At 41.2% G+C, this 26248-nt stretch overlaps 1 protein-coding gene across 2 annotated transcripts in view; it reads left to right on the forward strand.

The window, feature by feature from the left end:
• Nucleotides 1-26248, forward strand: part of GRID1 (glutamate ionotropic receptor delta type subunit 1) — a 1044532-nt gene that overhangs the window by 415658 nt on the left and 602626 nt on the right. For both annotated transcript variants that reach the window (XM_089780067.1, XM_075934836.2), the window contains exon 3: nt 7094-7378. In XM_089780067.1, coding sequence (XP_089636193.1) covers nt 7094-7378 — 285 coding nt within the window. The remainder of the gene's footprint in view (nt 1-7093; nt 7379-26248) is intronic.

Below are 26248 nucleotides of genomic sequence, written 5' to 3' on the forward strand. Positions count from 1 at the left end.
TTGGAAGTTTACTGTACATACATTTTAGGATGAAGATAAAGAATAATTTGTACATTCCATAAATAGTCATGTATTAGCTGATTAATTGAAAAGGAAATGTGATATGAAAAAGTGCAAGGGAAAGAATGATTACAAAATATTAGGACTTCCAAGCTAACATATAATCTGAATGGAATGTGATTGTGGAGTAGGAGACATAAGTCAATTAAAAAGTGAAAACTTATGGTGTCTTGTATTCAGAACCAAACAGTGAAAATAGAAAGATCAGGAAGTATTAGAGGTGGGAGAAAGTGATGGTATCCAAGGCTGAAGCTAGAAATGAAATGTCCAAGATGGAGAAGATGGATGGAGAACATGGCCAAGAACAAGATTTGAGATGTTGGAAATATGAAAAGCCACCTTCAGAAATAGAAAGGAGAGCAGATAGAAGCAGAATTGAAAAGAGATTGTGGGAGATGCTACTTGCTAAAGACATATGAAGATCAATAGTTGTGAAAGCCTCATTGACATGAATTAGGTCGGGAGAATGACAGACATTTGATCAGAAACCGAGGTAGGTCAACATGAAATCTGGAATAAAAATATTTCATTAGATCTATTATATACATTATTGCCCTTCAGAAATGATGACAATAGTGTTCATGTTGCTATCAGCTATTATACAGCAGTAGTTTGGCAGTGTGGTTTGTGTTCTGTATAATGAACCATCAGTGAAGAAGGCAATAGAGTTGAATTAATAAATGTTACTTATTAATGAGCAAAACCCTGAGGAGAAGTCACTTAAAATATTCTGCCTTTTGGCTGTGGATCTGAAGATGTGAAAAGCTTTGATTGATGAAACCTCACAATGTGAGGTTGGTAGATGCTGTTGTAAAAGTTTTAGATGAACCAGTACTGGAGTCCAATGGTCAGAAAAGAAGACTGGGGGTCAGGAGCCTGGATTCTCTTCTCATCAATACTAGGGAATCATTGTGTGATTTTGAGCACATCCCTTAAATTCACAATTTGTTTTCCATTTTACAGATAAGCAAACTATCACCTTTTGGAAAGCATGTTGCCATCTACAAATGAAAAGCACCAATTATGTGCAAAGTATTGTTAATATTTTATATATGTGTGAAGTACAGAGAAGTTGTGATTTACTCAAGGTCACACAGGGTAAGTCTACACAGCAGTGTTATTTCGGAATAACATTAGTCCGCGTCCACACTACAAGCAGTTGTGTGTCCAGCAGGAGGACTTCTTACTCCAACTCCTGTAACTCTTATTTTACGAGGAGTAAGAGAAGTTGGAGGAAGAGTGCTCTTTCTCGGACATCCTGCTGTGTAGACAACGCCAAAGGCCGACATAAGCTATTTTGACTTAAGTTACGCAATTGACATAGCTCAAGTTGTGTAGCTTATTTCAGCTTTAGCCCTGTTGTGTATTCATGCCCATAGTGAGGTAACAACTGAATTTTGTGTGCAGCCCAGGATTCATGAGTCCCAGTTATGCTCTACTAGATAACACTCCCTGCCAATATCAGAAAAAAGTCATCATAGAAAATTTAACAATTCTCTTCTGATACCACAGCAGTAACTGGGAGCAGAGGGGAGAGAGAGATCCTGATAAATGTTCTGAAAGTTGCTCTCAGATTTCTTCTTATTCTTGGTCATTTTGCTTAAATACTTTAAGGAAGCCTCATGAGTGAGAGAGGTGTTAAGTGAAACTGAACTAGATTCTGTTATATCTTCATAGATATTCAGTGACAGTTACAGATGGATGGCAATGTATTTGCTTTCAATGTAGTAAATTCTAACAGGATTATCATATCAGTGTTATGAAGGTGGCTAAACTCTTTGGACTCTACCATATTGTAATTTATATAAGACAGGTTCTCTGTTTTTAAAAAAGCAGCAGCTTTGTTTCACATGTTACATAAGCCTGAAATAACATGGAAGTGACTAATACACTGTGATTTCACATTTTAATAGTATAATCAGAGAGGGAAATACAAAAAAGGAGGAGAAATCGATGAAATATAGTGAAATTACAGAAAGTGCTAGAACTCGTGAAAGTTGCTAGATTAATAGGCCTATGTACTGAAGTCTGTTGTGTGGCCAGTCAACATGTATGGTATGGCAGTAGGTCAAAATGTCCCACCTCCACACATTGCATTTTCCATGGACCCAGGGTACCTTGATAGGTCAGAGGGCCATGGTTTACAAAATTAACCAAATCACTGGCCTCTTTACTGTCAACAGAGGAACAGTTAGCCATTAATGCCAGCTACTGTATGAGGGTTTTTTTTGTTCCATGGATATTTGCCCATTGTTAGCAGCTATTCTCATCTTAAATTCTGAATCTGAGCAATACTGAGGACACCTTCTCATTTCACTTAGCTCACCAAGCAACAGTGAGAATTTCCTATTGCTTCTAACATAGGTCACATTTTCCACATCTGATTGCTTCAATAGCTCATGTTCTATATCTGAGTTATAATGTCTCCCACAATGCACACTGCTAGGGAAAGGTTTTGTTCTTCCTCTGGCTACTTTTGCAGATTGAATTGTAGATCCAGGCATGTTGCTCTCACCTTGGATGATGCCAAAGCTAACTCATTGGCGATCCCTTCAGGAGTTTGTCTCAGCTGGGCTATTCCCTTTCCTCTCTTCCCCCTTCTCTTCTCCCTGTTCCCTCCCTACCGTGACTAAATAAATTACTTATGTGACATGCTCTGCTTTCTCTGGCAACTGGCCTGGGAAATCAAATCTGTTACCAAACCTGGGTCTGCTGTTTGGCAAGGCAATGCTCTCTGCACCTGACTCAGATCAGCTCAGAGAAGGAGGGGAAAACAATTTCATGTAATTATAATTAACACAGAGTAAATTTAGATAATGCAGATGACACACATTTATTGCAAGGGCCATCAAGGAAATGGTTTAAAAGCACTTCACCTTTCCACTGTTTGATTAGTTGACTTGCTGAGCATTCTATGCACAGTGAAGTATACAGGTCCAATATCAAAGTGAAACCACCGTGGTTTTTGTACCTTTAAAAAAAGACTTCTGTGGAACAGTTAACTTGTGTCAGAAATATGTACGGTACATAATTATAAACAACCTTTGAAGATCCTTTGCTTCTGAGAATCAAGGTAGGCCGATTGAATGGATCTAGCATGTTTAGAGCGATTCAGTGGAACCCTGATTTCTTTTCCTTCACGTTTTTTACCTCTGCACTTTCTGGTTCCATCCAAGACCAAAGAGGTCACACAGGAATAGCATAAGAGGCTTGTTTTCACTGTATGATCAGAAGCAGAATATATCGGAAATATAATGAGTACGTGTGGGTGTGATTGGGGTGGACTGAGGCCCTGATGGAGGCTGGAGGCCTTGCCATTCCCTGTCTCAGTGAGAGAAGCAGAAGAGAGGTCCTTCAAGCAGAATAGAGCGTCTACGTCTGCTGTGGCTAGTCAGGTCCCAGCAGGCCATTTTAAAAGAAGCTGCTGGGCCAAGGCCTGGCAATTCCTCACAGGAGCTGGAGCCAGTCAGATCTGTGTATGGACTGACTGGGAGGACAGCAGCACTATGGACAGCTCCAAGTGCAAGCTCTATTTAGGCCTGAGTGAAATCCAGGTCCAGTGGTGACAGACTAGTCATAAGGTGATTACAAGACTTTATAGCACCCTGGACAAGGTGCATGGAGAGCCTAGCCTCAGAGCCCTGAGATGGCTGGACAGAGCAGCATCCTGGGGAAGTGACCCAGGGAGCAAGGGAGTAGCAGACAGCGGAGACTTGTAGCTGGCCACAGCTACTTACAGAGTCCCTGGGCTGGAACCCAGAAGAGGGGGTGGGCCTGGGTCCCCCCCACACAATCCCCAGCAGCCACAGCAAGGGGGTAAGAAGAAGCCGTGTCCTAGGCCACATACCAGACACTCCTTCTCCTGCAGACAGCTGGGCAGAGAGATTCCAAAGCATACCCTTGGCCACAGAGGGGTATTCATGAGAGGATGGACCCCTTTCCAGTGGGCCTCAAAATACAGAACATTTTTGGAGGGGAAGGGATAGATGCAGAAGGATACAAGGGAGAGGAAGAAAAGGTGAAAATCCAATCCAGAGTTTGCAAATAACTCCTTTCTTCATCATGAACTCTATTCTGGATTTAAACTCTGGAAATTCTTGTTCAAAATCCACATATGATTTTTGTGACTGTTTTCTCCGCTGTTGTATAATGAATATTATGGATTAGAAGCTATGGTGTATGCAGTTATTTGAGATTTGTATTATTATTACTGGACCTCTCCATTGTTAGAGCCCTTTAAATTGCTTGAGAGAGCTCCAGAGCTAAGAACGTGCATCTCCACAGTTCAGACTCAAAAGCTTGTAACTGCAATCACCTCACCTCCTCTGAAGAGCAGGCACAGTGTGGACATACCATGCACTGCCCAATCAATAGGTTACATTCCCTTGGACAAAGGGAGCTTATCAGCACTTTGAATCCTGTGTGACTCCCCATTTACATGACAGGTGCTGTCTTACAGAAGAAAGTGATGGAGCCAAGTTAGGGCACAAATGGAGAACATGAGATGTGCCTGAGTTCCTTGTTCTGCCACAGGCTTCTTGTGTGACATTGGGCAAATCCAGCCATGGGCTGTGCGGCCACCCACGGCTCCTCCTAAGTCCTCTGGCTTGCACTAACACCACTTCTCTCTGCCTGGTGTGCAGGGGCTGGGCACAGCCTGCAGGGAGGGAGGTTGGGTGACTGGCTAGGGGATGGAGCTGGTCACAGGAGCTGGTGCATGGCCTGCAGGTGGATGGGTCTGGGGGTGTCCTGGGACCTGGTGGCCAGAGCCCATACACAACACCTACCTACATAGAGCACCATGAAGTTTGGGGCATTTTGTGCCTCAAATTACATAGTACACACTGCTGTGTGTTTTGAATACTGGTGGGGTAGCCCTGTGCAAATCACTTACAGCCTCAGACCCCCAAGTGCCAAATGGAAAGAGTGGTAATTCCTTACCTCGTAGGATAAATGCATCAAATACTGTGAAATGCTCAGATATCACAGTAATCAGGCAGTGGTCCTGCTAATTTTTTCCAACTCTGAGCAGAATGAATTTTGATATGTGCAGCAGTATGGAGCTGGTATCTGACACATCATCTGCATATTGGTGCAGATAACAAACTTTATGTAGGGGTGGGGAAAAGGGATTCTAAGTCCATGAGGGGGCTCAGGCCTGGGGATGAGGGTTGGGTATGGATTTGGGGGAAAGTGGGTACTCCTGGGCTACCATGAGGAGAGACGACTCCCCCAACTTTCCTTGCAGCAGAACCTGGGCTCTGCAGCAGAACCTACTCTGGGCCATAGCAACGGGGTGGGTCCACGCTGGGCCACTGTGACTGCATTTGGGTTTGGGGAGAGGCTGACTTTCCCCATGCTGTGACAGACTGGAGGTTGGGAATAGGGCAGCCTTCCTACAGCTGACATATCCCCACTTTGGGTGGGTTTCTGGACCACTTGCACAGTGCTAACGAAGCAACCGAGCAGCTTATAGAACACTTAGGTCCTATAGGATGGGGTATATAAATTACCTGAGGCAGATTGAACTAGGGACCTTTTAGAAAGCAAGGCTCTTTATAACCCTGGCTAAAGCAGCTGGTGCATTAGCTGGTGTGTATGGGTTGTATAACAGACTCTTCTGTAAACTGGGCATAGAGTGGTCTTGCATAACACACAGACTGTACTTTCTTATGGAAACTTTGCTGTGATCTTTTCTTGTTCTTTCCCCCAATCTAAAATAAAACTGACTTAGACTGAAAATACATGGTTTTTTTTTTTGTGTATGGAAAATATAACAGATGTGTCAGTTGCACTTTTAAACAAAATAATAGTTAGCTAAATTGGAGGTTGAAGGGCAAGGTTTTACAAGCTACAGCTATATGTATTTAGAATTTGTGTGGCACTCAGTTTTCCTTAGCAGATGGTTTCAAAATTGTCTTTAAATTGCAGCTGCTCTTCCAGACTCTTTTTAAGATAGTGACAGTGTTAATAAACATTCAGTCTCTCACGCTTTTCCCTTCATTCTAAAACATAGGCTCTTCTTGCTTAAAAAAGATGCTTTATTGTAATTTTTAAAAATCATTCAGAACTCTTTATAAATCAAATGCTTGAGACTGACATCTCTTTTTAGAGCCTCAGCATTTTGATCTCTGCAGTACACATCAGAGGAAGGATGGTTTTGGGATGAAGACTGGGACTGAGCAGATCAGAGTTCAGTTCCTTCTTAATCACAGACTGGTGTATAGCGTGTGGAGAAATGGGGCAATGCAGGCAAATATTAAACAACTTGCCTCGTGTCATATAGGAAGCATGGAGGGAGGGGATAGATGAGGCATCCCCCAATAACATGTTGATCCAATGTCAGGATGTCTGGCCCTTCAATGTACCACAACCACCTTCTGACAACCTGGTATCCTGCATGGCACCAGGAAAAGGGACTGAAGCCTGAGCACTGTCACTGCCCTGCTCCGATGGCAAAGCCAAGGTTGGGGGGCGTCAGCCCTGGGTGGGGAGGCTGTAACCTGAGCCCCACTGCCCAGGACTGAAGCTGAAACCTGACTCTTAATACCCATTCCCCAAGCCCACAAGCTTCGGCTTCAGCCTTGGGCAGTGGAGTTTGGACTTTGACTGCAGTGCAGGGCCTAAGCAAATGTAATGCTGCCCTGTCAACCCCATTAAAATGGGGTCATGACCCATATTGGGGTTCTGACCCACAGCTGCCCTAGACTGCAAGCTCTTTGGTGCCACAGTTGCCTCTGGCTGTGGATGTACAGTATCTAGCTCAGTGGGGTCGAGCTCTCAGTTGAAGCCAAATGGCGCAACTGTAGTGTAACTACATTGTTATGACAGTGACTATGGTGAGTGCAATGCATCTTTTGCATGGAGTCTCTCTTGTGTTTAGCTTATTAAAATATTAATAAGCTGTTGACATTGATTGGCAGAAAGTCCCCAGGGCAGAAATCCCATCCACCTCATTGTCTATAGTACTTGCCTGGACCAAAGGAGTTTGGAACTTGCTCTAACCCAGTTTTTTTCCCTTTGTTTTCCTCAGCCTGTGACCTGATGACCCTGGGAATCTTAGCCTTAGTGACATCTACTGGTTGTGCCTCAGCCAATGCCCTGCAGTCCCTGACAGACGCCATGCACATCCCACACCTCTTTGTACAGCGCAACTCAGGTGGCTCTCCACGCACTGCTTGCCACCTAAATCCTAGTCTTGAGGAGGAAGAATACACATTAGCAGCCAGGCCACCTGTCCGCCTCAATGATGTGATGCTGAAACTCGTCACGGAACTCCGATGGCAAAAATTCATAGTATTTTATGACAGTGACTATGGTGAGTGCAATGCATCTTTTGCATGGAGTCTTTCTTGTGTTTAGCTGTAAAAGACTGTGCAAATATATGGCCGTGGTGGGACACAGTTGAAGGTTAAGAGGAAAATGTTTTGAATGGACACAGATCTGTCGTTTGAGTTAAAGAGTACTGTGAAAACTAATTGCAAAACAGGCAGCAAAGTTGCTTAGCAACACCCTATCAAGACAGCTGAAGTTTGAATAATCTTACAGGTTTTCAGTAAAATATTAATAAGCTGTTGACATTGATTGGCAGGGTTCATATGGGTATGCAAGGAAGTACAACCAGTACCTTACACTAATTCTTTATAGTACACTTCTTGTCAAAGCTGAGCCCTGTTCTCTTTAAAAATTAATTTTCAAAATTTCTATTACTAACTTCTCTGTATGGTTCCCCCCACGATTTTCTGTCTGGAGCATGTATTACAGTGGTACACTGCATGACATTTACAGTAAAGGTTAGAGTTAACATTTCTTCGGTGTCTGATATGAGTTATAGATCTGTTAGCAAAATTTTACTCAGGGCTGAGACTTGGGAAGCAGAAATGTTGGCTTGAGTGAATTAGGTATTCCAATGAGGAAACAAATTAATCTACATGTGGCTGAACTCTCACATTTCAAAGATAAAAATCTAAGTTTGTTATTTTTGCATTCAGCGTTGGCTGAAACACTTTTTAAAATGGGTATTGTGTTCATTATTACCATTAGCTTATGACCTGGTCTCTTGAATAGGGATCATCAGACTCATTCTGCTTGATTTCAAAAATCCTCTGCGACCATTTTTGTTTGGAGTTTGACTGCACATTATTGGTTTTGTGCCTTAATATGGAAAGAGTATGCGTGGGGAGGTGGGGACAAACAAGGAGAAGGACAGATAGAAATATTATTTTGGTAATTGTATTAAAGATATATGGTGCAGACTCTATATAGAGTGTCCACTTAAGCCAGCCAAGCTTAATTGTTCTGTTCTTAATACATAATACAAGCTTCCCTTTTGCTAGCTGGGGAAAACCCAACTTTTTGTTTTCTTTAAAAGGAATCACTCTTGGTAAAAATAAAGTGCTTAAATTTAGATTTGTTTGAAAGGGTTTCTGAGCTCAAGCTAGTTTTGCAATCCTTGGGACCTGCCCCCCAGAAATGTTTGTGAGGAAGTTTTTACTCAACCCTAAAGGAATGAAATGTCGATGCTGCTGATGATTTTCTTCAGAAATTCAGTCTAGAGCTTGAAGCCACATAAGTTCTGTAGAACTGTCTGAAGGGTGGGTTCAATATGCAGATTTACGTTATACTACTGAATGTAGATGATCTGCAGCGTCAAACACCAAAGGCACTATCCTGCAGACCTTATTAGACAAAAGTGCCTTTAATTCCTTGTCCTATAAATGATGAGTTTAGCCATATCTCTTTTGAAAGGGTGGAAATGTAGCATACTTGGTGAATAGGTTCTTCATCAGAATTACTATGCAGCAAAATATTTGGCATGCACAAAGTAAGGTTAATTTAGCATTTCCGTGCCCTCAAAATATCTTGCAAATATCATTTTGTGGTTAATTTCCACTTTTTCCCTAATTTTAAGGCACAGTTTGTAATCAAGTAAGTTTGCAGAGGATAGGGCTGCTCAGGTCAGTAAGTAACATGGTTTCCAATGCTATACCATATGGTTAAGGATGTTATCTGTACCCGTAGGTATCACTCATAGGAGAAGTGCTGCTGTTGGTAACTCACTGACACAGACTTCAAGCCTCTTTCCAAGAAGAGCAGGTTTCATAATACATAATCACCCTCTGTCCCTTCCTCTGCAATCTCCTTGCTCCTTTATGCTTGGAATCTCTGATGCAGAAGGGCTAATGTGGGCTAAGGAGAATTCTGCTTCTCCCCCCACTTTGCCCATTGGTACAGGTGTTTTGTTCCTTTCCAACCATGCAAAGAGATGGGAGCATCTGGTTCCATCATTGCCATCTTTGGGGAAAATATTCCAGGCATGCTTGCCTCTCCCAAAATACAGTGTTTTCTCCAGGCCATGAGTCATATGATTCTCGAGTAAATAGCATACACTTTTAGAGACTTCCATAATGATTCTTAAGTTTAAACTTAGCATGAAAGAATAAATGGCATTACATTCATACGACATGTAACATCAGCCAATGTGAAGAAATTGGAAGTACTAGTTGAAGGTAAATCTCTTCACCTTTCCTCTCTTTGTTTGGCTTTATTCTTCCCCACCAGTATGAAATCAGGAAAGAGGGCCATCTTTACATTTCAATTTTTGTGCATCTCTTTTTGATGCATCAGCTGGAAGCTAGCAGTAGTGGTGAATTATTTTGATGAACATATTTCTCTACAATGGATTATTCCATTTTCACCATCTCTATGTTCAATGGAAACAGTTTTGTCTTACTGTGATTCACTGCAACGTATTTTAGTGAGCCACCTCCACAAATACAGGGAGCCACATTTCCATGGAATCCTCAGTGCAGTATATGGCATCCCATGAGCTGCTATAAGCTACACCAGCTGGCATTGGTTTCCATATGTTAATTGAGTTTTGTTCTTTGCTTTCTGTCTTTTCCCTTGTATATGGCTGGTTGGCCCTGTCATGCTCCCTGCATTGGGGGTGGAGGGAACAAAAGAGTAGGAGCCAGCTCCAGGCCTGCAGGAGACTCCCTAATGCTTGTAGGCATACCCAGCAGAGGAGTTATGTCAGGTTTTCACTGCCTTCACTATGCAGAAGAAAATGAAACCAAGCACAGTGCAAAATCTCGTACAGGAGGCTTTGGGGGAAGAGGGAGGTAGGGGATGTAGGGTTTTTGTTAAGGTACCAGTAGATATTTTCTGGAATAGGGAGATGGAAGAGAACACGTGGACATGCCATTGTTAACACAATTGGTAGGAAATTACATGGAGGAGTAAAGACTGACTACCACATACCTAATATTAGCTTTTTTGCCACCTGCTTAATTTCTCACAAGACCTGTGCTTTGCATTTCCAGCTGACTGACTTCTCAGCTCTGCATCCCCAATTTGACTTCCAAATCAGGAATTGACACGAGGATGCAGTGCACTTGGAGAACACGTCCTTATGACCAAGGAGGGTTTCCAGCACTAGGCATTTGTGGCTCATTCCAGTTAAAAAAAACCTCCTTGTTTATGCAGCTTTTGGAAACTATAACAAATATTTTTTCATTTGCCCAGCTATAAAAACAGACTCTGCATATCATCAATCTTGAAACTGTCAGAATTTGTAAGGACAAAATAATAATATTGAGGAATATTGCAGACTTAAAAAAAATCGCAAACCCATTATTTATAAGCTGCTAGAGGACTTAAAACTGAAGTCTCTTTACATATCGATTGTCTATTCCATCACACATTTTTGCATTGATCTAGAAGAAAAATAATCCAGTGTATAATTGACATGACAAATATGTACATCCTATGAGTCAAATGCTTGCCCTTATCTCAACCATGCTCTGCTACACACCTATGGCTCGGAGGAAACATGGTTTGTTTGACATTTTTGGCACAGACTTTAGAGAGAAATTTCTGTGCACAAACATTGTAAAGTTCAAGATGTTCTTTTTTGGTAAAATGCTCCAAAATTGAATTTTTAAACTTGTGACATGAAATAGAAAGATAGGAATGAAACTAGCAACTAGAGAGAGAATTTGTTAAATAGGAAGGGCAAAAACTGGTTTTATTTGAGATAGTCAGACAATGTTGAAACTGGAGCTCTGAAATGTTGCCATTTTTGTGGAGATGAAATGAGTAATAGCCTCTTTTAATGTAGTGAAGAGACCTTTCAAAGGTCTCTGTCTTGAAGATTGAGACATAAAACCTTTTGTCAATGGCACAACATTCTCCTACTGGATCATACTGATGAAGAAAAGACCAGTTGGCATGTCTCCATATAGCTTTTGTACATTAGCAGAAGGAACGTAGAGGGTTCATATTTTCTCCATAGATAATGTATTTTATGCATTAATGGTACTTTTTATGTATGGTATGTGCATAAGAAGTGTGCAATTTCAGAAGAGGCACTGAGGACTAGAAAAGTAGAATTTGCTGCTGCCATGTATGCATACAAAGAAGAAAAAAGGGGCAATCAGAGTAGAATGTACACATGCAACTCGTCACTGATACCAGTGGGACTTGTGCCTGCGGGGCGAGGTATGGAAATCAGCGCCTGTGTTTATGATAGCTTACTAAGACAACTAATTCAAGTCTCTTCAGAATCCTAATTTCTGGAGATGGCTGAGCAGTCTGAGCATAAGTGTGAAAGTGAAGAAGGTATTCATTTTATCCCTAGCTCTGCCACTTATTTGCTCTGTTCTCTCAGGAAGATTATTCAATCTATGCATGCTTTAGTTTCCTTGACAGTACAATGGATTTAAAAACCTCAAAACCTTTCCTCTCAGAGAGGATGGCACTTAACCAGTATTTGAAATTCACTTTGAGGTCTTCAGGGGAAAGGTGCTTTAAAACTACTGTATTAAGTATTAATTGGCAATAATGTAATTATACCCATATGCATTTACCCAAGGAACCATGGTCAAATTAAGTAGAGAAGTTTCTAGGAAGATTTTTAGAAGACAAAGATTAATGATGGTAACTGGCTTTAATTTATGAAAAAATTCATTAAGCACATTCTCCTACTATGGTCTGTGGAATTGTTGCTATCACAAGGAAAAAATCAGCAACAGGAATAAAAGGAGATTGTGGCACTTTGGAAAGCTCCAGTGTGATCGATTAATGTGTTTGGATTGTATTCTGAGCTGCTTTGTACATCTGCAAGAAATCTGCAGACAAATCTGTTTTGTTTGTGTATTGTTTCATGGGTTTTCCTGGTGTTGATTCATGAATGGTTAAAAGGGCTGTTACCACAGCTGGCAGACTAGTGAACAGAGAGGAGAACTTAGCTAAACTGGGGGATAACTGAAGGGGGAGGCTGCAAGCAATCAGGGGAGATTTGCTTTGTGGGGCTGCAAGCAATCAGGGGAGATTTGGTATTAATCAATATAAAGTTCTGCTACTAGCAAAAAGAAATAAGCACTGCCATAAGCAAGAACTGGCAGTGGGTGGGAAAGTGGCTGCCAATGGAGAGTTTCCCTAAATACAGGGTATAGGGTTGAGTTTACCTGCTGCATTGACAGCATACCACTGATTGACCAGCCACTACCTTTAATATGTACTAAATGTAACAGTGAAGAAGCTACTTGTCTGTGAGGGATACAAAGTCATTCTCTTTCCCAAGAGATGATGAGTAATAGTTGTGCTTTTAGGTTAGTCCTTATGATTGGAAAATATTTCTTTCTTGTGCTGTGGTTACATCTCAAGATCTCCATATTTCCATATACAAACAGACTGGAGCAAAACAATTACTCATTTAGGGCCTGAAATTGCCACTGTGACAGCACGACTTATGTGTAAGGGGGCTGCAGTACTTAGCTGTTAATTCTGTGTTCCAAAAAAAGTGACTCATACAGCAGACAGGAAAATGGCAATTATTTTCCATGAGCATTTTATAAAGAAATATGTATGTGCACGGCACATATTGTTCTAAAACTTTCATGGACCAAAAAGAGACACGCAGAGAGACTGAATGTGTGTGTTGGGAGCAGAGGAAGTTTCCTGAAAAATGGGAGAAAAATCTGAAAAATTTTGTTTTGGAAGAAATTGGACAAATATTAACCTTTGTTCATATGAAAATGTCAGCCAATTCTAGTAACTATGGGCCAGTTTCTCTCTATGAACATTATTCCTCTGTAGGGACTTGGAAACTAACTGACATTCCATTTACCATTTTTCCTTGTGAATGCTTTTGGAGTGGGTCAGATTTGCCTCCCCATGGAAGAAGAATATAATTTTCAACTTTAGTACCAGCTGTAGTGAATCCATTGCAGGCCAGAACCTACTTCATTGGCTTTCAGGCCTGCTGCTCTCCCACTGTAGAAGTAGATTCAGCAGAAATTATTGCAGACTCTGAATCTTACAGTTGTGTTAGTTTCCCTCCAGGTACAGGGAAATTAAAATCTAACAGATCCCAGCCTTACTCCCTAGCTGTGGAGCCAGAATCCCATGGAAATTCCATGTAGGTGCTCTTCTGCATTTCACGCTTCCTCAGCAGGGATATGCAACATAGAATCTCCTCTATTCCAGGAAGTGTAAGGAAGGAACATTTAGTTATAGATAAAAATGGCCCATTCAATATAGCTATTCCACTCTGTGTCTTAGCTGATTTGAATACTGATCAGCATTAAAGGTGAGCTGGGTTTGATTCCACTTTCTGCATCATGACTTTTCTTTCTGGTTTGCTGGTAGTTCTGAAAAATAGGGAAGGAAAATCCTTTTAGGTCAACCCAAAATAAAATTTCTGAAGTCTTTTAAATGAAAAGTGTGTGGGAAATGGTACATTTTATTGATCTCAAAACTAAAAATTTCAGTTTCATTTTCGGCATTTTCAGTTTTTTTATAATAGAATTGAAGGGAATTTCACAAGCCTTTTTTCACTGCAAAAATAAAAAAATTCAATTTATTTTCTAAATTGAAGTTTTATCTGATTGAAATAATCTGGCAAAAAACAAACAAACAAACAAATTAACAAAAAAAGCCCCACACCTCTCTAATTGTCTATTAAGTTGTTAGCTAATCGTGTCTGCCCATTCCTGTTATTATTGCTGAAGATGTCAGGAGAAGACAGAATAGAGCCCGTTTTTTTTTTTCTCCCTTCAGCTCCTATGCTGAGTTTGTAATACTGGCAGGTAGAAAAAATTAATCTTGTGACTTCAAATTGAGCAAATATGATAGAGAAGCGATTGAAGAAATGGTATTCTGTGTTTCCACATTTTTCCTCTAGGTAACTTTTCTGATTGCAATAGCACTTAATTGGGTTACTTAAATTAAAAGTGGATTTTTGTCATTTCTGTTAGTATTTAGTAATAAATTACGATGCATATCAGTAAATGTAATTAAATGTAGCACAATATCATTTCATACTTTTACTTATAAATTATTTAAAATATACATTTTAAGTAATATGAGCATTCATTTTATTATGAACAGATATTAAAACCAGAAGAAATCATGCTTCCTTGTGTGGCGTTGCATGCCGGGCCAGGTGAGCAGTTGATGGAGGAATACTTCTTTCACCAAAGCATTAACTACTGGACACTGGCAGAATAGCAGCATAGAAATGGAGGGATTAATGGGATCTTGAAAGGACCTCTAGCCAAATCTAGACTATCACTGACAGGTGTTTGTCCAACCTGCACGTAAAAACTGTTAACTTTAGTTCCATTCTGCTGTACTCTGCGCTGATTAGGCCTCAATTGGAGTATTGTGTCCAGTTCTGGGCACCACATTTCAAGAAAGATGTGGAGAAATTGGAGAAGGTCCAGAGAAGAGCAACAAGAATGATTAAAGGTCTAGAGAACATGACCTATGAAGGAAGATTGAAAGAATTAGGATTGTTTAGTTTGGAAAGGAGAAGACTGAGAGGGGACATGATAGCAGTTTTCAGGTATCTAAAAGGGTGTGTCAAGGAGGAGGGAGAAAAATTGTTTTCCTGGGCTTCTGAGGATAGAACAAGAAGCAATGGGCTTAAACTGCAGCAAGAGAGGTTTAGGTTGGACATTAGGAAAAAATTCCTGCCTGTCAGGGTGGTTAAACATGGGAATAAATTGCCTAGGGAGGTTCTGGAATCTCCAGCAGGGTAGACAGACATCTATCAGGGATGGTCTAGACAGTGCTTGGTCCTGCTGTGCGGGTAGGGGACTGGACTCGATGATCTCTCAAGGTCCCTTCCAGTTCTAGTGTTCTATGATTCTGTGATTCTATGATGGGAATGCCACGACCTGTCATGGAAGCACAGACCAGGGCTTAACTATCCTTAAAGTTAGAAAAAGCTTCATAATGTCTAAACTAAATTTCCCTTACTGAGGATTATCCCATTACTACTTCTCCTACAGTCTTTGGAGATGGAAAACAATTGATCACTATCCTGTAACAGCCTTTAACATATCTGAAGACTGATATTTAAATCCCCCGCGGCATTTGCAATTCCGACTGGTCTCATTAGCATCCCTTTTCCGGAAAAGGGGTGCCAATGTAGACACAGCCATTGTGTCTTTGCACCCCTGATCATGATGTGTCCGGGTTGAGCGCCACACTTGCCCCACCATTGTTATGGCCCTGCTTTTGAGTATGGTATTTCAACCAGTAATGTACCCGCATTAGACGAAATTCATCTAGAACACATTTCCTTGGTTTGTTTAAGAGAATGTCACATAGGATGCTGTCAAGAACTTTAATAAAATCAAGCTATATATATGCCTACGGTTTCTGCCAGTTTGAGGCCAGTAACCCTGTTACGTTGGTTTGGCATGATTTGTTCTTGGCAAATCCATGATAGCTGTTATTCATAACCCTGGTATCCTGTAGGGTACTCATTGATTGTTCAGTAACTCGTTCTGGTATCTTTCCAAGGTGTAATAGTTAGGCTGACTGGCCTATAATTCCTGTGGTCCTCTTAGTCTCCTTTTTAAAAGTAGATACTATGTTTGCCCTTCTTCAGTCTTCAGGGACCTTGCTGATCCTTCATGGGCTGTCAAAGGTAATCATTAATGGTTTCAAGATTTCTGGAGTTATTTCCTTTAGTTCCCTAGGATAAATTTCATCAGGCCCTGCTGAATTGAATCCATCTAACTTATCTAATTTTTGTTAATATGTTATTTCCCTAACCCAGCTTGTTTTCCAACCCCCCATGTTTTAAATATCAATTGTGGTTGTGTGAAACAACTGTTCAGAACTTATCCTTTTTAGTAAAGATTAAAGCAAGAACGTATTAAATATCTCAGCCTACTGGTTGTCGTCCATTATTAGCCCTCCTTCCCCACTAAGTAGTGGGAGTTACACTTTCTTCTTCATCTTTTTATGTGTAACTCATTTTCTGCCCTACCCTTTCTAATTTTTTCACCCTACATACCTGTGCATTTTTTTACTCAATATTAGCAATATGTTCATGTTTCCACTTTCTTGATTTTCAGGTCATTAAAGAGCTCCTGATGGAAGAGCTATATTGGCTTCTTTCTAGTCTTCCCATCTTTCCTTAGTATTGGAATGGTCTGCCTTTAATATTGTCTGTTTGAGAAACTTCCAGCTTTCCAGAATTCCTTTTTCACCTTAATTTTCTTCCCAGGGAATATTATTTCTTACCAGCTCCTCAGTTTATCTGTGGGTTTTTTTTAAAGAACTTAATGGAACAACTATCTGATAAGTAATGAGAGATTGTTTGTTGTGTACAAAATAATTACATTTGATTTAAACATCCAGAGTCCCCCCAGACCCAATCCCGAATATGCAGAATGGCAATAGATATTGTAACAATGGAAGTGGTCGAATTTTTATGAATTTGCCAAGGTGTCAGTTGGATTTTAAAGCTGAAATCTAAGGGTATGTCTACACTGCCACCCTAGTTCGAACTAGGGTGGCTAATGTAGGCATTCGAAGTTGCAAATGAAGCCCGGGATTTAAATATCCCAGGCTTCATTTGCATCTTGCCGGGCACCGCCATTTTTAAATCCCGCTTAGTGCGGACTCCACGCGGCACGGAGTAGGTAGTTCGAATTAGGCTTTCTAATTCGAACTACCGTTACTCCTCGTGGAACGAGGTGTACAGGTAGTTTGAATTAGAGAGCCTAATTCGAACTACCTACTCTGTGCCGCCTGTAGCCATGGGCACGGAGTCGGCATTAAGGGAGATTTAAAAATGGCGGCGCCCGGCAAGATGCAAATGAAGTCCGGGATATTTAAATCCCGGGCTTCATTTGCAACTTCGAATGCCTACATTAGCCACCCTAGTTCGAACTAGGGTGGCAGTGTAGACATACCCTAACAAACTAGTTTTGCCAGTTGGGCCAGTATAGAATGGACAATGCCCCCTTTATTGAATTCAGGGAACCTTAGTTTATTAATTTTTAATCCTGAGTTTCAACTTGAATAATATTTTTCAAATTGGGATTCTTCCTTATTCTGAACAATCAACAAAACAATGTATTAATTTATCCAGAACCCCATTTAATGAACAATCAACAGTTCATTACTCATATGCAGATACTACTAACGTTCTGGTTGCATACTACACTCGCAATATGATCTTTCAAGCAATTATCACAGACTAAAATTAAGGCTCAGCAGTTATATCAAGGAACAAAGCAAATTGCCAATGTTTCCTATTGCATGTACTTATGATAATCAATTGTCAAATGAGTTAGCTACTAATGAATTCTCACACTTCCAAAGATGCACTTGTCTTTAAGGAACTTTTAAAGAGTGTGGTTGCTTGTTTGAGGGGATTGATCCAAAAGGGGAAGGTTTAGAATAGTAAAGATAATTTCTTGAAGATATTATTTTTAACCTCTTAGGCAAGTGGTTTTAAATCTATTTTGCTTGCAGATCCCCCAAAAATGTCTAATGAAAGTGCAGATCCCAGACAAGGATCCTCAAACCATGTTACTTTCTTAGATCAATTTGATTTGACTTATAAAAAAGTTAAAAATCTAAGATATGTGGTTGAGGTCTCATTAAAGAATGAGATTTAATTAAGGTATCCTAGAGATATAGAAGAGAAAATACAATCTTTGAAATGAAATCTCACCACTTCTCTTAATCCTGGGATGGGATAGATTTGTTCTTCAAGCAGGTTTGTAAGCACACTGTGCACTGGAGTCAGACGTTTTTCAGTAGCAGGGTCCATTGGCCCTTGTAGTCATCGTACATTGTCACATGCTCCAGTCAAGTTATAAGAGACAGCATGGGACAATGAGTCCTCAGTTTCCCGTTGTGGCATGGTCAGAGTTGGAACCCTTTCTATGCACTCATAGCTTTTACGAGAATGACAGTCCATTGTAGATAGTTATTTAGTTCTTCGCCTTTTAACTTCTGTAAATAAATTAATCTGGGGCCTCTCCTGACCTCTTTAGTGGATTATGCCCTGGACCCTGGGATTCAAGAACTGCCCCTTGTGTCCTTGCTCATTCACCATTAGTGATGATGAGCACATGTGTTGTCTCCACTGCCTAGCTGAGACACACCTTGTTGCTTCTCTGATATCAGCAAACATTTCCTGTCAAGAACTCGGGTTACTCCATTTCTGTGCCTTCACAAGTTCCTCATGGTGGAGGCACTGTGGCCTCATGTGGAGTCTGGTCTCAGACCATTGATGTTCTTCCAGTGGAGAGCGCTTCAGCTGGTCCCACCAACATCACAAAGACCTGGGGAGGAGTACAAGAGCTGCAAGGACTCTCATGAACACTACATTGGGCCCCTGTCATGAGGACCACCCTTTAAGGCAGGGGCAAGGTGAGGTGGAAGTGAGACCCACCAGCACCACCAGGTAATTCGCTGCCAGCGATAGAGAATAGATGGTGTTGGTGTAGATCTACATCTTCTGGTCCCTCGATATGTACTCTTATGTGGTTCCTACTTATGAGTCTGGGAGGTTCCAGTGGACCAGTGTCACGTGTGGCAGTGTAATTAGTTTTTTAATTATACATTATTAACTCTTATATTAGGTGCTCCACTGCTGCTATTTCAGAATAGCCCCTCCCCTGGGCCATTCTAAGTTATTCCTCCCCAGTGCTTCCTCGGGCTCTAAATGGTGATAATACATCTACATTAGGGAAGTGCTGTGGACTAATTTTGAGGCTTCCCTTCAGAGTAGACGGGCTATTTCGAAAGAAGCTATTTTGGAATAACTGTTCCAGAATAGCTTATTTCAAAATAAGCGAGAAGTGTAGACATACCCTTGCTGACAAAAGGTAGATATGGTTCCTCCTGTGCCCTCTTCATTCTCACTCTATGCCCCATGCTTGTATTTAGATTCTTTAGCCCCCTTTTCTTCACGGTGTCTAAGCTCAGCACAAAACTGCCAGTTTCTTCTCTTCGGTGTGGGTTTTTTTTTCTTTGTTTGTTTGTTTTTGTAAAGGACTAACAGTCAGCCTGAGAATAGCCACTCCCCTTCCTCCACCCATAACAAGATATCAAAGGAACTCAAAATTTTGTCCTTCTTTTTCTGATGACATTCACCCCTGTCTTGAGCATGTCTGAGTGGAGAATCTGGTAGCACTATTAATCTTCACCTTCACCAAGAAGGAAACAAGGTTGGTCAGTCTCTCGAGGACAAAGTTTATGAAATTCCAGTGTGCAATGTGATAGATCTGTAAATGCTACAGTGACCTTAAATATGTTGAATGTTCATTAAGTACACACTTTTCCCATCCCAGTGTGTAGAGAAAAAAAACTCATTGGCAATATTGTTAGCATGCTCTATAAATACACACACAAGGATGGGGATCTTACCTGCATTAGTTTACATGAAGTTTATTAGACAGAATTACAATTTTCTTAGTGCTCAGGAACCAGGACATTACAATGTTAATTACCTTCAAATGTAAATTCATAATAAAGTTTATTCCGAAAGACCCACTGAGGTTTCAAATAATGTTCATTGCAATGATCTGCATGTGATTTTTAAAAAATGTAAAACAATTCTGAATAAGAACAACAGCTTTAAAGCAATTAGAGGTGAAAGAAAGCTTTCCAATGAAAATGCAAGAGTTTTTGGATTTTGTATCAAGATTAAAAAGAAAAAAACCTTTAAACACCATAAAAGGAAATGGGAAAAAGTAAAAAAACTGCTCATTATTATGTATAATGTGTATTAATGTTGCAGCTAAGAGCCCTTGTCGTGAATTGGGACTTCATTATGCTAGACATTGTGCAAATGACATCTGCAAGCCAAGAAGGATTTTGCAGTCTGTCCTAAAAAGTTAAAGAATCTGGCTATGTGGAGCAAGGAGAGAAATGAATTCCAGTCAAGAAACTCTGCTTCCATTTATACTGAGAGTGCCAGCCTGATAATTTTCGTGTTTTGCTATATAATCAGCATGGTGCAGAGAGAGAGAGACTGCCTCTAGTAATGGGGTCCTGAATTATCTAGACTAAGACCAAAACCTTTAACTCCAGCCAAAAATTAGTACAGCTGTCGGAGTTATGGGTTGCTGGTGTTTATATGCACAAACTCGACATTAGAAGCTCTTTAGAAGTTTCTATTACTATATTGTCTAAGCACCTCAGACTTTTTAACACATCACCCCTGTGAGGTAGCGAAGTACTATTATCCTCATTATACATGTTGGCAACTGAAGCATGGAAAGGCTATGAGATATAAATGGTTTGGAGAAGGGTAAATAGTGAGGAGGTAAATTGTCCAGATGATACAAAATTACTCAAGAAAACTGAATCCAAAGAATACTGGGTGAATGGCAAATTAAATTACTTGTTGATTAATGCACATTGGAAAACATAATCCCAATTATATGTGCAAAATGATGGGTCTTAAATTAGCTGCTCCCACTCAAGAAAAATCGTGGCATAATTGCGGGGCATTTTCCAAAAACATCCTTTCATTGTGTACCACAGTCAAAATAACCAAACCAAACCACAATGTTAGGAACCATTAGGAAAGGAATAGACAGTGACAGAAAATATCATGATGCTGCTCTATAAATCTGTGGTACACCCGTACACATCTCAGCTACGTCTACACTGGCATGATTTTCCAAAAATGCTTTTAACAGAAAAGTTTTCCGTTAAAGGCATTTTCAGAAAAGCACGTCTAGATTGGCAGGATGCTTTTTCCTTTTGCGGAAAAGTGTCCGTGGCCAATCTAGATGCGGTTTTCCGCAAAAAAGCCCCGATCGCCATTTTCGCGATCAGGGCTTTTTTGCAGAAAACAGTACTATGCTGTCTACACTGGCCCTTTTGCGCAAAAGTCTTTCGGAAAAAGACTTTTGCCCGAACGGGAGCAGCATAGTATTTCTGGAAAAGCACTGACAATCTTACATGAGATCGTCAGTGCTTTTCTGGAAATTCAAGCGGCCAGTGTAGACAGCTGGCAAGTTTTTCTGCAAAAGCAGATGATTTTGCAGAAAAACTTGCCAGTCTAGACACAGCCCTCATCTATTTAAAAAAAAAAAAAAAAGATGTATTGGAATTTGAAAAAGTACAGAGAAGGGCAACAAAAATGCTTAGGGGTCTGGAACAGCTTCCAAATGAGGAGAGATGGAAAAAAAAAAAAAAAACCCCGGGACTTTTCAACTTGTAAAAGAAATGATTAAGGAGAGAGGGAGATGACAGAGGTCTATGAAAGCATGGATGATGTGGATGGAGAAAGTGACAAAGGAGTGCTATTTGCCCATTCATATAACACAAGAACCAGGGATGATTTGATAAAATTAATAAGCAACAGATTTAACACAAAGAGGGAAGTATTACAGATATAAGGAAGTACTACTTCAGATAACACACAGTCAACCTGTGGAACTCCTTTCCATGAGATATTGTGAAGCCAAAAGTATTACTGGATTCAAAAACAGAACTGGGTCCATCAATGGATATTACATGGGAATGGTCCATTCTTGGGGTGTCCCATAACCTCCAACTACTGGAGGCTAGGACCGGATGACAGGAGATGTATTGATCACTCAGGCTATGTCTACACTGCAGAGCTTTCTGGGATAGCTCTGGTACAAGGAACGCGTCTGCTTTTCTGGAAAAAAATTTGGAAAAGCAGATGTGTTTTTTGGCATTCGTGTAAACCTCATTTTACGAGGAAGAAGGGATGTTCCAAAAGAAGGTTTTTTTCCAACACCTGCCCCGTGTAGATGGGCCAAATGTCAGAAAAGCCTCTTTCGGAAGAAAAGTTGGAAAAAGATACGCAAATTGCAGTTTGCAAATCTTTTTCCAACTTTTCTTTGTAGTGTAGACATGTGTAGACAAATTGCCCTGTTCATTCTCTCTGAAACATCTCTCACTGGCCACTGTTGGAAGACAGGATACTGTGCTAATTGAACCATGGGTCTGAGGCAGTATGACTGTTCTTATTACATGCTCCATGTCCAGCTGTTGCAGAGTGGGGACTTGAACCAGGGTTTCACAATTCCTAAATTATTGTCATAACTAGCAATAGCTCTTGGACTATCCTTCTTTTTCCAAAATCATGTAAAGCTCCCACTGACAAACTGTGAGCCAGTGTGCTTTGTATGGGTGAATGTGTGACATTCTCAATTTAGGGGAGTGAAGCAAAAACTTCAAGCTCTGGAAAGGCTTGTCAGACAGTAGATTTAACACCGTGTCTTTTTTTTTCAAAGAAAATGGCAAAACTGTTTTATTCTCTTGAGGTTTTTATTGCACCCTTTAATCCAAGATCTCAAACTCGATTTACTTTATGGCCAGTGCCAGTACTCAAATCCTCCTACTGTTCTAGTGGGCACCTCTGTCTGGCAGGGCTCCAGGAGGGCGTGAGTCACACATTCAGCCCCCCCACCTGTGTCTCCAAGCACCTCCATCTGGCCTATGCACTCTCTCCCCCACCTGCCCTCGGCCCGCTGCCCCCTGCTGCTCCCCTCCTGCTACCTCAAGGTGATTGAAAGCCTGCCGGGAGCCCCCGCCATCGCCACCAGCAGTGCAACAAGGCTAAAGTGGCTTCCTGCTGCTAGTTCCATGTCCTTGTCAGTACATCCCAGTGACCCAGGGTGCAGGAGGTGTGTGCAGAGCCGTATGCGTAAGCTGTGAAACCATTAACACATTTTGTGAAGCTGACCGGATCTCAGTAATGCCGGCTCTCCTGATTTGATCACAAGTCTCCTGACAATTGGTTTTTTTTTTTCCCCTGAAAGTTGCAGCCCCATAATAGAATTAAGCCAGATGTGGGAACTAACCTGACACCTGCTCTTATCTGTTATTGCTCTGACTAGTATATTATGCTTGTTTGTTAGTGCATGGCATTAGAAGAGAATCCCAACCCTCTTTTTCTTTCCTGTCTCTCTCTGTAGCTCTCTCTCCTTTTTTTATATGTTTTTTTTGAAAGAAGGCCTTCAAGTCTCATGATTTATGGGAAAGAACTAGAAAGGGTGCCCCATGTTCAGCCCAAAGACCTCAAATGCTAGATGCCAAATATAAAGGTCTTTAACTGTGTTTTTATCTGTAATTTCAAGAAGACATTCTCTTTGGGAGGTGGGGTTGAATGCTTGGGGTTGGCAATGAAGCACGTGCAAGTTCACAGCAACTCTCCCTGTGTCCAAGAGCTCAGACAGAAACCAGGATCCTATAAAAGTCCCCCCTCCCACTGACATCTGCATCCTGGCAGTGGAATCATAACCTCCTGCTAACATCCTCATCCTTGCACGGGGATCCTCCCTCTTTTGCTGGCTGCAGAAGTGTGTCAGCCTGGGCTCCCTGGCCAGTGTGGTTTGCATCGCAGCGGAGGCAGCCAGTGCAGCATCCCAGACCTAGTGACACCCTCTCCAGCTGGGACTGTGTGGGTGCTGGGGGTCTGGGTGCACCAGGGAGTTGTGTGCAAAGGTGAGTCCCTCAGTGACACTGACCCCCTCTGACCCCCTTTCCTGAGCCTGCAGCTGCAAGGGCCTGGTTAAATAGCTTTTCAAAATATTTCACGGGCTGGCCGGGGGAAGTGTGCAGGCCACAGATGGCACCTGGGCCGGGAGTCTGAGACCCTTGCTTTAATCCCAGCACTATAGGGATTCATGGTAATGAAGATGACTAAGTTTACAGGTGAGAGTGATGGAAGAAAAAAAGAATTACATCTGAGTATTCCAAATTAATGTTGATGAGACCTTTATGCAACATATTTTCAATTAATCTATATTATATGTTTTTAATACAGTTTAATCAATGAAATATAGAGGCAGATTGCAGTGCCCTTGCTCGTTCATTCTAAATAACAATTTACCCTATCAATGCTCCCATTGAAGTCCACTCATACAACTTTAAACCTAGATTCTGCAGTTGGATGCTTAAAAAGGATTTTTCAAACTAGCATAAATGTCCCATGCAGAAGTGTGTTGCTCATGACTGGGCAGAATCGTCTTAAAATAAATTATTTCAGGCTATCACAGAGGTAAAATTATTAGACTGAGATAGTTTTTAAAAGGGGGATGGTGGTGGTGTGAAACTTCAATGTTGACACTCCAAGTTAGAATCCATGGCCACCAAACTTAAGATCTTCCAGGTGCATTCTTCTCCTTTCTCCCTGTATGGGAAGATCCAGTCAGGCTTCCCAGCACTGATTTGTGGACGAGAAGTCTGCCGGAGCACTCCTTGATAGATTGTCTGGTCATAGTTTGCATTAAATTTCCATCTATAAATGGTTTATAAAGGATTCTATTCTAAACAGACTGATCACATAGTACCTGAGCATCCAATAATGATTGCTAAATGATTAAAAGAAGCTATTACAGATGTTTATTGACCTTTGGGCTCATAGTTTGTCTTGCTATACCTTTTTACTAGAAAGATGGGAGCAAAATGAGTTTGGGTGACAGTGAACTTCAAATGGTGGCAGTGCTACAGCAGGACTTTTGCCTAAATGTGAGGGGAAACTTCTGGTATCAGTCACATCCCCTGACCTGTGATGAGAGGCGTCATTAGGAGGAATGGTTTGTGATGGAACATTAGCCCTTACATTTTATTGTTAAAACTTTCCCTCTTCCTCCCCCCATGTTTAGTGTCTTTCAGTGCATGTTTGATTAGCCCTTCAAGTCTACCTATAAATATATTTTAAGCAAACCATCATCATCGTATTGTTATTGCCAGTCTGGATTTTCCCAAATGCTTCCTTAGTTTACATTTCAATCATATAGTTCTGTGAATGTGGAGAAGTGTTTCGTTTGCATGTTTTGAATAACTTCTCAGTTTTTCCTTCTTTCCCAGAGGAGAATTAGATCTTGAGTTTGTCTTCCCTTCCTGCCCCTCCCCATGCCATTTCCTTCCTACATTCATAAACAACGAGGAGCTCTACCATGCATAGCAATGCATGTGTTCAAAGTGGAGAAAACCTTGTGACTGTGCTACCACCCAAAATCCCGAGACCCCACTGACCCTGCTTTCCCTGCCAACTTCCCTGGCACCTAGTATTGTGCCTTGTTGAGTCAGACATGCTAGTCAGATGCAACACAGACACTGGGTCCGGGCCATGCCCCCAAAAGCTGCAGACCGTAACTGAAAACAGCACTGTGAGATACCTGTCTCTATTACTCAGATACCCAGCTGAACCCTGGATAAATCCATCTTACACTATACAGAAACCTAGATCATTTCATTCCCCACTCTTACATATGTTTTGCAAAAGGTGGGAATCCTATGTGTACAGTCTAATCTTTCCCTCTGCTCTTGTCAAAAAATACAGTGTCCAAGATTGATCATCAGTGACATGGCCACATGTCTTTGTAGATCCACACAGCCTCTCCTCCCACGCTAACAGGAGGTATATTCACAGATCACTGTCCTGAGTGTTGGGACATTAAGGGTATGTCTAGACTGCATCCCTCTGTCGGCAGAGGGATGCAGATTAGGCAAGTCAACATTGCAGATGAGGCAGGAATTTAAATATCCGGAGCCTAATTTGCATAAAAATGGCCGTCATGTTTTGCTGACTCAGGACTTTGTCGGCAAAAAGCAGCAGTCTAGAGGGGGATCTGTCAAGAAAAAAAGCCTTTTTCGCCAGAGCCTGTAAACCTCCTTGTAGGAGACATAAGGGATCTGTTGAAAAAGGCTTTTTTCTCAACAGATCCCCCTCTTGACAGCCGCTTTTCTCTGACAAAGTGCTGAGTCAGCAAAAACGGCAGCCATTTTTATACAAATTAAGCGCGGGATATTTAAATCCCCGCTTCATTTGCAACGTCGACCTGCCTAATCTGCATCCCTCTGCTGACAGAGGGATGCAGTCTAGACATACCCTAAATTCCTTAACTATTATTAATGGCCTTCACTTGACTAC

The sequence above is a fragment of the Pelodiscus sinensis genome, chromosome 8 (assembly GCF_052426305.1).
Source record: "Pelodiscus sinensis isolate ZL-2025 chromosome 8, ASM5242630v1, whole genome shotgun sequence".
Taxonomy (NCBI): Eukaryota; Metazoa; Chordata; order Testudines; family Trionychidae; genus Pelodiscus; species Pelodiscus sinensis.